The 15430-nt window shown below is 36.9% G+C and overlaps 1 protein-coding gene across 1 annotated transcript in view; it reads right to left on the bottom strand.

Annotated features, from left to right (window-relative positions):
• Positions 1-849: 849 nt before the first annotated feature.
• Positions 850-15430, bottom strand: part of COG6 (component of oligomeric golgi complex 6) — a gene marked incomplete at its 5' end in the record, with an annotated part of 51801 nt that continues 37220 nt past the window's right edge. Inside the window, 6 exons of the mRNA XM_009079323.1 lie at positions 850-1652; positions 5229-5308; positions 7743-7796; positions 9302-9409; positions 11361-11528; positions 12065-12196. Of these exons, the coding sequence (XP_009077571.1) occupies positions 1505-1652; positions 5229-5308; positions 7743-7796; positions 9302-9409; positions 11361-11528; positions 12065-12196 (690 nt within the window). The remainder of the gene's footprint in view (positions 1653-5228; positions 5309-7742; positions 7797-9301; positions 9410-11360; positions 11529-12064; positions 12197-15430) is intronic.

Genomic DNA, 15430 nt, shown 5'->3' with positions numbered 1-15430 from the left:
TGGAGAATATTATTACTAATAAAAATAAAATCAGTTATTCAATATGAATGACTGCTCATCTCCCCCTGATGTATATAAAATAAGCCACATATGTGAGAGTAAACTCAGGCAACTGTAATAACTGTGGCACTCACACAGCAACAAAGAGAGGGATAAAGCGAAATGCTTCCAACAAAACAGATGATATTACCCTTAAAACAAACAAACAAACAAAACAAGTCACAAATTCATTTTACTAACTTTTTGTTTCCTGAAGGTTTCTCTTTAACAATACTTTCCTAAAAGATGCTTAAGGAATTTAAAGAAAATTGTAAGGCTCAACAGAAAACAAGTGTCCCACTTATTTATTTTCCTCTTTTTCTGGAAGCAAAGGTCCCCTGAATCATAACTCTGTATTATCAGTTTCTACACAGAGTAGATTCAGCTTTGCACCAAAGGAGGAAAGAAATTAAATCTTCACTTACGGCTTTCTATGCATCAGCCTGGAACTGATCAATGCACTCTGGCTCTCCCATGTAATTCCAAAGACAACCTGTGGCTGCCACAGGTGCACTTTAATACACGTTTTAGAAGTACCGCTGCAGACATGTAAACCATGAAAATCTCTCGGTGCATTATTAATTGAATAAACACTTGAACTAGAGCAGATGGACTTTTTCTGTACATTAAACCAAGCAAAACATGTGCATGTACATGTGGAGGAGGAATGGCCACACTGCTGTGCAAACCACTTTGCTAACCTACATTGTTGCTGGTCCCAGCCTTGAGAGAGTTTCCCAGCAAGTTTCAACTGCTGTGAGGATTCCTACTGAACAACTGCACTAAACCAAAATCCTTCCAGTAAAACAAAACTGTATTAATAACTTAAAGCATTAAGTTCTGGGTTATGTACATACATGTTGCTAAAATATATCTTTTTCTTACCAAAAACACCAGGTAATGGATTCCAAAAAAGCACACAAATTTTTCCTCAAAGATTTAATCAACAGGATTTGCAAAAGAGCATCAAGTATTCTGAAATGATTTATGAGCTGCAAAAGTGATGCACATGAGTCATTCAAAGCGTATTAGTTGTATTAAAGTTTCAGTTATCAGTGTTTACTGATGAAAGGCTAAGAAAAAGACTGAAAGAACAAAGAATAGAGCAAATAAAAATACTGGTGAGGTCCTAAGAGACACTGGTTAAATCTGTAGTTCAAAGGATTATGTACAGCAAGGAAAAAGCTATTCTCCTTTTTCAAAGAGATTGCACATTGTCAAGGTCCATTTCCATCAGAGAAATACATTAAAATAATTTTTAATCTATATTCTATTTTCTGGCCTATAGAAAGTATTCAAAGACACAGGAAAGACTAGACTTCTGCCAAGCAGATTAAACAAAAACGCATTACTACATATTTTAACTATACAGTTACACATCAAAATTCAAAGCAGAAAAATAATTCAATGCAAAGACTCAACAAATACAGAATTATGGATTCTGATAAATCTGGGGGAAGCAGGACTATGAAAGGAGTGCCTGAACTTGATGAGGAGATCTGTGTAGTATGGTTTCTGGATCTTTATATTCATTTGAAGGATCCATCACAGCTGCATACAACTCACTGTAAGCTCTGCAGACCAGTTCTGTTGATTGTTTTATTATCTGCTCTCTAAAACAAAACAAAACAAAACCACATAATTTGCAACTCAGAGTGAATGCAACTGTACTACATACGAGGAATTAAAGATACATGCTAAAACTACACAGCAAAAATCAGTGTGAGTTACATTACAAAGCCCTTTTACTTCAACTGTGAAAACAGCTCAAAGTTTTAAAACAAAAGGCTTTATTCTCTCTTTGTATCATACACAGATAAACTCACGTATATGATCCTGATTACCAAGAAATTAGCTTCTTTACTTCTACAATCAAGTAAAAACTAAAAGCAGGATAATTTGCATATGTTATTTTCCCACCTGCACTCCCCTACATCTTTTAGAAGACATAAACTTAGTGATCTACCTCCAGTGCCTTCTCACTGTCCTTTGTAAATACACTGGGTTTTTTATCTACTAGCAAATATATTCTATTTGCTCTATCTTTACAGCACCTGATTCCATAATCAGTCAAATAGGAGTGACAGTGGTCAGAGATTTAAAACTCAACCTTTCACCAACAATGCTATGAAGTCTGTGTCCTATTATTTTTCTGAAGCTAAATGAGTAACAAAGCACAGAGACTGAATGCTACATTTAACTGGAAACTTTAATATTTTTTGAAGACAACCTAACAAATTTCTTTTACATTGCCCATTGAATCAGTTTACTTTAATCATCACAGTGATGTGTTTCCTGTTGCAGATGCATTTTTATCTAACAGAAACAGTAGTTACACCTATTTCACAGCCAGACCCATGCAAATGGAACACCAGCAGAAGCTGAGGAAACCAAGGTAACCACAAACCCAGATTCAGCCCTGCTGTAATATGCAGCAAAGGAACAAAGACACCAGAACTGCATCCACTAGAATCAGGGCTGAATTCACCAACTGTTGGGAACTGACAAGTTAAAGAAATTTCAAAGATCAAATACAAAGAACTTTGTCTTTACAGGGAACATTAAAGAACAAAAGCTATGAGAAAGCAGGTTAGAAGACCAAACCTGCATTTCATTCTGACAAACAGTATCCAGTTTTTCGATATACAGCATCAACTGCCAGTATTACTAGGTTATTAGAATACCTGAAAAAAAGACTAGCCCTATAATAGCAAATCCAAACCCACTATTGTAAGGGAAATATACTCAGGGTGTTCAGGAAAAATCTGTCTGATCTCAGCCTGGGATCATTAAGCTACTGTAACATGACAATCTTTTAAGAAGATATTGCACACAGAATTTGTATAAAACTATTTGCACCAAATAAATTAAAAGAAAAACTTCACTAAAATATTCCAGAGAACTGAACGGTATCACACGAGTCTTCCCATCAAATAATGTCAGTGTCATTAATCAGTACATTACGATTTCAGTTGCCATAACAACGTGATGATACATTTTATCACTAACACAAATGGCAGCACTTTCTAAAAATAGTAATTCCAACATTCAGTTTCTGTGATCCAACACAAATGAAAAGAGTTTTTCAAGACCAACAACCATATAAATAAACAGCTTAAGACTTTTTAAATGAGCAAAGGAATTTGAAATACAAGAGAATAAACTGGCAAATGTTCTTCATAGTTGTAAAGCTTAAATGATATTGCCAATGAGTATGCAAGACATCGGTCTCTTATCAAAAGCATGTGGTCTCATTCTGAGAGCCAAAGACCTCTTGGGTTCCAGCTCAACTGCTGGAGCACTGGAGCACAATTATTTGATGTGAAGGAATATGTCTTTAGAATTGAAAATTTCACCTTCTATAGCCAGAGATTAAAATGATAGCAGTGGTTAAATGTTTTGCTTGAATTTTGAGAAACTTTTGCATTTTCAAGGTTTATTTCCCATAGAAAACACTGGCTGTCAAGACTGATTCTACAAGCATTCTTCTCTGTAAACAGCTATTTTACCTTCAAATGGATTGCTTGTGCTTAAAGCTACATGTTTGATGGGTAACCGATTATTTTTTTATTTTTAAGTCTGGGCAGAACCTGACCTATACCATTGATTATAGACTTGTGCATGTTAGCTGAGTTGTAGCAGCTATAGCAGTGATCCTCAGGCAAAGGCTTCCCTCTTACCTCTCAAGTGCCCACTGCTGCAAGACAACCTGAATGTGGCTTAAACTGTGCTGAGAGGTTTAAAAAGCTTATCAATGGGATAAGAGTGCCTACAGAACTAGTTTATCTTAATCATTTCTTCTGTCAGATGAACCAAGCTCAAGTAATTTCACTGTGCCTGAGTCTCTACAGTAGCAAGAAGTCAACCTCCTAACATTGCTTCTGCGTTAGCAGTGAAAAGTTGAGGTTTTCAAAATACATTTATTGTTGTCAGGATTTTTAAACAGACCTACAATAAAACAAAGAAAGCAAGAGCTAAAATACAGGTTTAATAGCTTGACACCGAGAAGCAGAAGCTGGAATGCTTCACTGACATTACTGCTCAAGCTACCCTGTTTGGTCTGTAGTGGAGCAGCAGAGCTCTGGCATGGCAGGGTCAGCCCTGCCAGCTGAGCTGTGGGAATGGTAATCCTAGCAGAGACACCCAGTGCCTGCTGAAAAGCACCAGCATGTCCATGCCTAGCCATGCACCAGTTATGTGGCATGAAACTGGAAGTCTTCGGATGAGGAGAACCTGAACAGTACAGCATGAGAACCTGGCAGCTGGACTAGCTGATCATTGTAGGTGCCTTCCAACTGAACTGTCCTATTCAATTCCCAACAATTATTATTTTTCCCTTGACATATGTCATTTTTGTATTGCAAGATGCTGTCATACAATCCCACTGGGGACAGGTACCAGTAATGAAAATCCAAACACTACTGCATTATGTAAAATGTGATGTGCTAGTCTCTATTACTGGTATAATCTGTAACTTAGATTCTTCACAAAAGTGTGAAAAAATGCCAAGAAAAGTTTTTGATCAGTGCAGCATGTTATTCTCTAAGTACTACAGGATGTCTTCACGTGGTTCACATTTAATTGGAAGGAAATTCATGGCACTTTCTCTAGCCTTAGGATTCAGTTACATTCAAAAAAACAAGAGGAGCTAAATAATAGACTTCTCATTCCATACACCAAGGAGTAAGTAAAATAATAGAAAAAATATATTACAAAAAATGTTTTAGGTGAAAAGTAAAATAATCTCAGCCCAATATTCAATATTCAAGAATGCCAAAACACCATGGCACACGACAAAGTTGAAAATTCTAGACCTGACAAAGCAATGGGGATAAAATAAATCTTGGAGAACTACACATTTCAGCTGTCTTAGGAATGCTTAAAAAATAGTTCTAAAACAATTCACAACTAAGTTGACAAAAACCTGCCGACACAGCAGAACATGTTCAAAATAGACTAGTAATTAATTTTGGTGGTGTCTGAGTAACTACCTCAAAAAGTTACAGAATTACAATACTCCTCACTGCTTGTTCAAAGAGAGAGCCAGAACAGAACTACACTGTGACCCAAAGGACAATGCAAATATAACTGATAGCTTGAATTCTCACCATGATCGACTAAAACCTCCTCAAATTCATCTTTTTGATCATTATGAAGGCACAATAGAAATTCAAAGGTAAGGTACTTACTTCACAGTGGCACTCAGAAGGAAATTCAGCTGGGACATTAACAAACTATCTGGAGCAGACAGATAGCGATCAAATTGACCCTGGCGGGGAGAGAATATGAGATCAACATAGTAACAACTCGCTGTTATATGAAAACAGGTAAACGCATGGATTTCTGAAAAGTGGTTATATTAAGAAGTAAAACTTAATAGTCCAAGACAAATGTCTAACTCTGGCACCTCTGCCATCAAAATTTTGTTTCTGACTCTGAGGAATAAGGGTGAAGGACAAATAATGAGAACCCAGCTCGAATAATTATCCACCTAAGCTTCCTATGCAGCCACTGCCCAGGGACACATGCACCACCGTAGATCAGATCTAGTCTATTCAGTGCAGAGGGAATACAGACAACTTCAGACAGAAATCTACTCTGTCCAAGTTAGACATGTTGCATGACTCTTTTTGTGTGTTTCTTTTTACTTTTTGGCAGGGAGTCACTGCTTAAGTTGGGGAAAACGAGCAAACCACACAGTTCAGGCTCCTTGAACTGCTTCTAAGCCTCATACAATATAGTAAAAAAAAAAAGAGAAGTACTTTGATTCTAGCAGTTTGGAGAGGAAAACACTAAGAACAAACTTTACTGCTGTCTTCAACTATGTATCAGAGAAGGTGTGGCTGCCCCATTCCTGGCAGTGTTCAAGGCCAGGCTGGAATGGGCTTTGATCAACCTGGTCTAGTGGAAGGTGTCCCAGCCCATTGCAGAGGATCATCAGATGATCTTTAAGGTCCCTTCCACCCAAACCATTCTGTGATTGTATGATCAAATGGGTGACTACAGAGAAGATGAAACGAGGCCTTCCCACAGTTGAAGATATGAAGAATACTGGACACATATTACACTAAGGATAATTTTGATTAGATAGCGAGAGGAAAAATTCTCATAAGAAATGTCATCAAACACTGAACAGGTTACCCAGAAAAACAGTATGACCTCCATTCTTGGCATTACTCACTCAAGCAAGGCCCAAGACAAGTTTATCTAACAATGGCAACCCTCCTGGAGACTGAATGAATATTCTCCAGTTGGTAAACCCTAAAATCCACATCCATCCATCATTTAAACATACAAAATGTAAGTAAAAATTACTAGTGAAGTCACTCACAGTTCTCATGAATTAAATTTTTGGGGTTATCTGCCTTTGTCTGGAAAGCTGAGAAGCTTCAGCTGAGAGGGATATGGACTTTACTAGTACAGCATTTGCAAGCACATATGAACAACTTGAAAGGCTTGGACCTGGAAAACTTTCAAGCATAATTGGGAGGCAGTGAATCTGCCTGCAAGTACTCCCTCCTGGTTTAAATCCTGAGAAGCCAACAGACTAGGCTGATAGATGGAATTTATGTGGGTTTGATTTCAGCATATGGGGTTCCATTCTGGTTAAAGTGTGTTCACAGAGGCAGATATGAACAAAAGTAATGAAGGAAATAAAACAGTTGGATTCTTCTCTTAATTATTCAAGTGAAATTATCATGTGCTGCTCTAGATAACAGAGTTGCATATATATAATTTAACAAGAAGGTCCCCAAGCTGCACCCTTTAAATTCCTTGTTGGTCTTCAAGACTGCGATAAATAGAAGACATTTTAAATGCAAAATTTATAAATATTAATAAGGATGCATGCTGATCTGAGTGAACCACTGAGTACTCTGCCAGAGCTCTGTTCATCCAAACAGTTTGGGAATTGCTGTTTTAAAACCTGAATAGAAAAAAGATAGGCTACACTGACACAATTAGGATGGATTCAACATAGAATTGTCTTCAAAAACCTTTAAAAATTTCTCATTTAAAAAGACCTTTTTCATGGGGGTATAAACATACTGCTGGATGAGCAGGCCTTCATTTACAGTTCAACTTTCAAAATAAAGATAAACTTGGCTAAGCAAGAAGATTGACGTATATTATTGTCTACCGAACTGGGATATTGCTATCTCTATGCAAAATAGCCTTGACACACTCTAAGAAAAAATACCAGCTGATAATTTGTTTTAAAATATATTGTAGCTTTCAACTTAGAAAAATATAACTGTGACATATGCTCAGAATCTAACTTCTGAGTAAAGCTGAACTATTTGCATAAAATCAAAGCCTTAGGACTAAAATTATAAATGATAGCAGAACCTATATTTCAAAGCACACAGGCAAAAAAAGAAACTTTGGTGATTAAAACTAATTAGAGCTAAGTATTTGCTTTTAGCAATTTAAGATGACTCATGGGATAGCATTCTTGTAAGTAAAGTTCTGTTTCTCAAGTTTTAGAAACTAATATTCTACTACTACCTCTTCATAAATAATTTATGTATTTATTACTTCAAGTGGTCAAATTACTACAAATGAAGAAAGTATACCCAGACATGTAATTTAGCTATTCTTAAAGAGTATGAGTGGTTAGATGAATATCTACACCACCACACAATTAACAGCATTCCTTCCCATGTCACAGCATCACCACTAACACAAGAGTGCAAAATGCTTACCATGGCAACCTTCAGGGACACGGAATCCATACTTGACAAGTTTGAAAGAGGACCCTGAGAATCAGTAGTCAAACAGGGGGATAAAAGAGGTCATACTAGTGTATAGAAAAAGATAAAGTCTACAATCAGTTCAGTAGTAAATTGTTATATGGTCCTGCTACAGGATCTTACATGACTGGAAACTATATCACCATATCAATACTGATGTGCTGCTGACAGTTCAATTTCTACTCTACTGCTTTCTTAAATTAAAAGCTGAGAATTGTGAGTTCTTAATATGTCCTTTCAAATCCTTTTCTTCCTCCTTCACCATTAAATAAGACCAAAAACCAGCCTTCCACAAGGTCTAGATTACTAACTAAACTGCAAACTGGCCACATCCCTTTGTTTTAGACTTAGAGTGGGCAACTTTGCTCTATTAATCTGTTCTGGGACCGTGAACAATTCAAATGCTTCCCAGTAAATCTTCTGTGCTGGCATGGCAATACAATGCGTAAGCACTGCTTAACCCCCTAGCAAAACCTGCAACATCACCTCTGCAGCTGTACAGATATAAAAGAAAATTGCTACATTCCATTACAACCTGCCCTAGTCAACTTGAAATTGGTTTTAGAACAGGAGATAGGATCATGAATAGAAAACTAAGCTGAGTTATTAATCAGATTATTTACACATTTATTTATTCATCTTTATACATAAAAATCTGTTGAGTTTGGGCACTTCATGTAAAAATATGAGCTGAAAAAACAACACAAAGCTCTCCAACAGAGCTGTGCTTTCTCCAGAAAACACTGTTCTTCACTTTCACAAAGATCACAAGAAGACATAGGCACAGCTGAAGGGAAGAAGGGCTGCACTGACATCTATCACATTGCAACTGTGTTTCTCAAAAAAGAAGGGTGTGAGCTTTGAATTCCAGTTTTCAGCTAAGAAATTTTTCACTTTGAGAATCAAACTATCTTGGTACTAGAATAACTACAGCAGCGACAAAAGACGAAACTTTTTGAAATCACTTACTAAACTCATTTGCCAATTTTTCACACAAGAAAAAAAAGAAGCAATTACCTAATGCACACAGGTATCTATCAACTCCATGCGTGGTGCTAGAGCAAGCAATGAAGAAAGCTGCATGCTACAAGCACAACAGACCTAGTATGTTCTAGGTGTCCTGGAAGTGGTGGTACACGTACTCAGTATTTGTCTTTCAAAGCCAGCTTGACTTCAGGCACTTTCTGAGGTGTATTAAACTATCTACACAGTTATTCTGAGAACGTATAGGACGCCTGTGGTGTGTGGAGTCTGTCAACAATACACAAACAGGCAGTACAGAAGGACTGCTGCACACCAAACCTGCTAGGCTTGCTGAACACACAGTGTAGGGCAAACCTGCAGTTGCAAGGTGCCTTTGTCTAATAGTCCTGGTCCCATGGGAAGCAGCAACAGATACTGCTAAGCTTTTGCTTTCAGAGGAAGCTTAACTTGCAAAGATGTTAGTGCCAAAATTCTACTAGTTGGCAAGTAAGTAGCACCTCATCAACATGTAAGTTATATAAGCTTACCTGTTCCGGTTTGTGTTGCTGCAATGCGTTATATATGTAACTTAGGCCAGCTCTTGTTAGCACGTAGGAAGCCTGTTCATTTATGAGTGTATCTAAATGAGCTTCAATCTGAAATTTTAAGCATAAGGTATTTATAAAAAGTGCGTGGGCATATTAAATATAACAAGCTCTGAGGTTAAAAGGTCTAGAAACACAAATAAGAAGAAACAAACACAAATAAGAAGGAGAGTGATCAGCAAAGAAGGAAGAACTACAAACACATACAGCATAATTATTTTATCCATTTACATCTGCCATATTACAAGGAGACAGAAATAAAAATGTAGACAATTCTCTCATGTCTGACTAATACAAGAACCTATGTTCTTCTGTATTTGTAAATACAACAGCACAAAAAAAAAGAAAATTACTATAGCCCTGATCTTAAAAAATCCTGTCATTTTATTTTCCTATAGTTCTTTGAAAGTATGTGATAAAAATAATTCAACTCTTATTTAAAATATTGACAACAGTATGGCAGTTTTATGATAAATAAGAGACAGTCTACCATAAGGAAAATAAAATTGAAACTAAATCATAATCAGTATTGATTTTCAATTCAATACTGATAAATATGGATTTGAAAAAAGTTAACTGGAAGAACAACAGACAATGAAATTGCAGTTATCAATTTTGTTTTAATCGTCTTCATATGAAAAAAAAGTCACATGTATTTTACATTCTTAAGACAATGTTAACTTTGCAGAGAAACCTAATTACTAAATCCAGTCACAGCAGCAGCAATCATTTTTTAGTTTGAGCAGTCTCAGAAAGATACTTGGGTATATATACATTATTACTTCATTTTTACAGATAACTACCCCACATTTCTTGGTTTTTTTTCTTCCAATCCTAAAGAAGAGAAATAAAATTATAATATATTAAACTCTAAGTAAAATGTAAGACTTCTATGTCTGATATTTTAAGAGTTCACCTTTTTACTTCCTAAAATTGTTTAGAAAAACACATTTTTCATTTTAAATCAGGAGGGAAATCTTAATATTTCAATTTGGAGATTTTAACTGTCTTAAGAGAGTTCTTTTTTCTATGAAAAATGTTTCCCCTGTTAAATATGCCATTCTAACTCCACTTGAATAACCTACTTATGTATAATCTTAAGGATAATTTTTTCAGTCTGTTCCTGTATTTGTAAAATGTTTGAAGAGAGTAAATGGTACTAAATGCATAACCTTCAGTTCTACTCCTTACCTGAAGAATAAATCAATTGCAACATCTACTGTGAAAAAGAAACTCTGATAATGGAAATTAGAAATACCCCAGATGGCTTGGTGAGGTTGTCTGTTTGTTTGTTTGAGAGCTAAAAGGTGCTAGAAATTCTGATTAGAAAGCGAAAAATGGCTCACAGCCAATCCTTACTGATGCCTTCAAACAAGAAGCTGTGACATTTTTCAAGCCCCCCAGCTCTGAAAGCTCTCCTGAGATACACTGCAGAATGTTTATGTAGCAAAATATAAATGGGCAGGGCCCAAGTTTTCACAAGTCAGTGGTTTCTAAACTTACATTTCCATGTATGATACCATTTCAAATGTCATATGTGATACCACATACAAACTACTGTCCTGAGACATTCAGGGAAACCAAACAAATGAGAAAAGAACGGTAGAAAGCAGAATTGTAGTAGTAATTTCAGCTACATCTAGTACTCACTATATGTTGGAATATAGTCAGCCATTTGACTTAACTTTCAACTTCCATTTGCTTCTTCTCACACAGTTTGCAGATAAATATTAGAATGATTAGGATAATAAAAATGTTCACTGATCTGGGTTTATCTGCAACTAAACTGAACCAAACCAAATCTTCTAATCAGTTTTTGTCTGTTTAAAACGAAAGATGCTATTGGCTCATGGTCTCTGATAAGAAGCCCTATTATCCCATTTCCCTGATTCAGAATTGACCCAAAGCCAACATTATCAAAGATAAGTATGTTCACATCGTAACTCATAGTCTGCAAAAATCAGTGATAAATTAATTTTCTTTTGGGGCTGTTAAAGCTTACCTGAAACTGCAACATTTCTAGACGCTTGTCAGTGAACTCAAAGAGAGCCAAAGTAGTCTTCATCATATAAAGTGAATTTACCATGAAGGTTGCCATATCAGCTGTGCCCAGATTACTAGCAGACATAGTACACATCTGTAACAATGGATCTAGCACACAAGACAGAACCTAAAAATCAAACACGGAGAAAAGAAGGAAGGGAGGGAGGAAATCATGTCACACGAGGCTTCTAACCTCATTCTGTCTCTATCGTGTATTTATTCCCCAAAGCAGAATAAAGAGGAATGAGTTTCCAACTGTGAAAGCAGTTTTCTACTGGATTTGTCAGCAGGTGATCAGCTACCACAGAGATGGGGAAAGTAAAAACTTGAGAAGAACAGATTCCAACCTGGCAGGAGGAAGAGTAACCCAGATTAGATAACTGGCAATTGTGCAATCTTGATGGTGTATTTACTTAATGGAGTAGTAATTGAATAACAGAATTTAGATACTACGTTAAGAGTAGCACTCCATACTATAACTGTAATTATCCACTTTGTTAGTCATCCTCTTACTCACATTACATACTCTGATTTGGTAGAAAGCTCCAAAATGAGACCAGACAAAAAGATTAATGTTCCACCCTTCTTTTGTGCACTGAAACTAACTTCTACATACTTTTTTTCCTCCTCCCTCCTCTTCAGAGCAGTCAAACATTCTTATACCTGCACAAAGTCAGCCTGACGAGCATCCAGTGGAATTACAGATGAGTCATGAGATGCCAGAACCTCCCGTAGCAAGTTAAGTGTCTGATTTAGTGCAGAGCTTGGGCCAAGATCAGGAGGTGGGAGTTCAACCTGAAGAACAAGATTATCTGTTTGTGGATTTTTTAATTAATTGAATTTACAGCAAACACCATTCAATCTGTTAGCACAAATACAACCAGCTAATAATAAAATTACATGCAGCCATGCAGATAATTTTAAATTAACACTGGACAAATCTAGCACATTCCAGAAAGAAATTGCCTACAACTTTCAGCATAACCGTCTCAGTCAGGGACACACAAGCAACACAGAATTTCTCCTTTCATTCAGACTGTGCCTATTTTATGATTCAGAGAAACACAAACACCACTGGTTTGGATAGTGAAAAAAATACATTTGCTAGATTAGATGCCACAGAATAGCCATGTTGTTGGCACCACTGAGTTCACTTTGAGCAGGTCCTCCAGTCAACACTTCAGAATCTAGTGCAGGTAGAGCTCTGGGAGATTAGAGCCATACTGTAACAGCTCTTGACAAGGCTGCACAGCCCCTGTGATGGTGAGTATGAGAGCTGCGGTCACAGTCTGTACCTGAATTTGCCAACACACAAATCAAGTGTTCAAAAGCTAATACAAGTACACCTACATAAACTGCAACAAGACTGCATGAACTGGAATGCAGGCCCCTGTCAAAGATAACAAGCAGGAATTGTAGATGTTTAAAAAACAGAAAAAAGGAAAATTGGTATGTACTAAGGAAAAAACCACACTTTCCAAGCCAACTTATGAAAATTGAAGCACCTGAGAGGGACTGAAATTCTGTGCTATTTTTAATACAGGCTCACATACTTTAGCCCTTTACTTTTAACAGGCAAATACTCGTTATTGAACACTTCATAAAATGCTTACATCTCTTTTTCCCAACACATTACTCAGGTTCCATTCCAAACATATCTGCATCTTATTTCCAATGCTGCCTCAAACTGACTTCCTGATGGCCTCCTTTCCTTCTGCTCACAATCCACTTGCCACCTTCCTGCCCCCAGCCCAATGGCAAACAGATCTGGTTCAGCTATGGGGGAGTAAGGAAACCCTCAGCAATACAGAATAAATTAACACTTAAAGGCATTATCTCTTTCCAGAAGGAGGCAGGGAGAAGTAGATTTGGGTAGGGTTAGGCCTGGCCCGTGTCTCATTCACAGTGCCTGGCTGCAGCAGAGCAATGCAGTGTTAACTCCAGCAATGCTCTTCAGACTCCAGATCAACAAGGAGAGGCAGCAGCTTTGGACAGACCTCCAAGTCACAGGCAACATGTTCCATACCTTCCCAAATGAGAAGTACTGATTAATAGCATGGTAATATGGATGTCTGAGTCTTCAAGGAAAATACAAAAAATAATAAAATCAAAGGGGCAGAGGCCGATGGCCAAAGAAAACAAGGAGAGCATAAGGACCTTCAGAGTAGAGCATTACAGAGCCTTCTGGAATATAGTCTACCTGATGAACATGCCACCAGAGAAAGCAGAAAAAACTCTTTGAAGCCAGGCCCAGCTTTTACACTTTTTCAAAACATTTGAGATACCATACATGGCCCCACACTGTTACCAAGACAGATCTAACAAAAACTTTTTTTCATCCTTCTGAATACAAAGTGTTCCTCCGTTTTCACCTTCCCAGAGAGAATATATTGAGTTCGAGGAACTAAGGGAAAACTAAATGTAATTGGTTCAGAGAACAGTTGTTCAGCCTAAGCAGTCTTGAAAGCATAAAACAAATATTCTAGCAATGAAGTAACAGTAATTCAGAAAGAGGCACTTATTCAGGGCTGAGCAGTTGTCAAGTTCACTGAAATTTACAGCACTGAGTGACTTTCTTCTTGTTTCTTCTTGTTGCTATTAGGGGTATTGATTGTGTCCTGAACACACTGTTCTCAGACTTGAACTGGCCCGTGTTCAGGGATATTTTGGTATTAATTTGAGACTAGGGTTTGATAGAGTTTTCACTTCCAACACACACAGATCATGGCAGTGATAATTTCAGGCTGCTTTGCACAGAATTTTTGTCTCCTGAAGTAGCTAGAGCTCAGAAGCTCTTAAATTAGCTTCATCTTTCATTTAATCTGTTCTTTTAAAGTCCACTATCTTCTAGATAGGAGCAAGGAGGAACACTGTGGAAGAAGAAAATATGACAAGGATAAAGAAGTTTAGATCACTAGATTCTATTTGGGTTAGCTTGAAATTCCTGAATACTGCAATAGAGGCAGAATTATCAGTAAGTGGAAGGAAAATTAAAGCACTGCTACAATAATTTTGAAAATTCTAACTTTTTGCACATGAATATAGAGGGAGGTTTTTTTCTGCATTATAAAAGAAAATCTTAAAACAGACACTTCTAATTCATACAGGAGCCTACAGGCTTCAACTCGTGAGTGCTAAATCACTATTCTAATAAAAAATAATTGATGCCCTGAATGTTTTACGTGCACTAAGAGATCATTATAATTGATCCCATTTCCAGAAAAATAGGTTTGAAATACATGTTGAATTCTATTTTTGAAGTACCTCCTTCAGATGCAAGTCAGACAGGAGCTAACTAAAAATAATCAGAGAAGTTCTGCAGCAGCTCGTTCAATAGCATGAAAATGTACTCTAACACAGTATTAAGTGTCTAAACAGTTAAAACTAGCAGTTCAGTCATATACAAACAAGGCCAAGCAGCTCTTCAGCCTTTAGAGGGGAAAAAAAAGAAGGAATTACCGAATTTTAAAATACAATATACAAAACTGAAATGAATCCTCCTAATGTTACAATGGACACCAAAAGATGTACATAAGCTTTAGTACAAAAGTTTGCATCTTCTTTTTGAGTTCTGCACATGAATAGTGGGGAACAGGTACTAAGCCAGTAATCCAGAGTACACAATCCAGAGCAGGTTTCTCTGTCTATGAGAGCAAGCAGCTCAAAACATGTCTTGTAGAATTTAACAAACAGCAAAGGAAAATCCAGAAAAAGAAAAGGCAACATTAACCACCAAGAAGAACGTGCATGTATGTTAACTGTTTCCCTTTCTCATGCACAAAAATAGATTAAATTGAAAAAATTGCAAATTTTCTTCCTATTAAATAGCGTTAACTTTCCTAAGGACTGGAGCAGATATTAAGGAGAGTAGTTTTGTTAAATGCTCATACATGGACCTGCAAATTCTGAAAACACTGTACAGGCAATCAAAACCTTATATGTTATGCTACTTGAACATCAGAAAGTTAACAGTAGAGAAAGACATGAACATACTAGAGTGAGTCGAGCAAAGGGTCACAAGGAGAAGCT

The sequence above is a fragment of the Acanthisitta chloris genome, unplaced genomic scaffold (assembly GCF_000695815.1).
Source record: "Acanthisitta chloris isolate BGI_N310 unplaced genomic scaffold, ASM69581v1 scaffold13577, whole genome shotgun sequence".
NCBI lineage: Eukaryota > Metazoa > Chordata > Aves > Passeriformes > Acanthisittidae > Acanthisitta > Acanthisitta chloris.
This window is presented reverse-complemented; position numbering and strand designations above follow the sequence as displayed.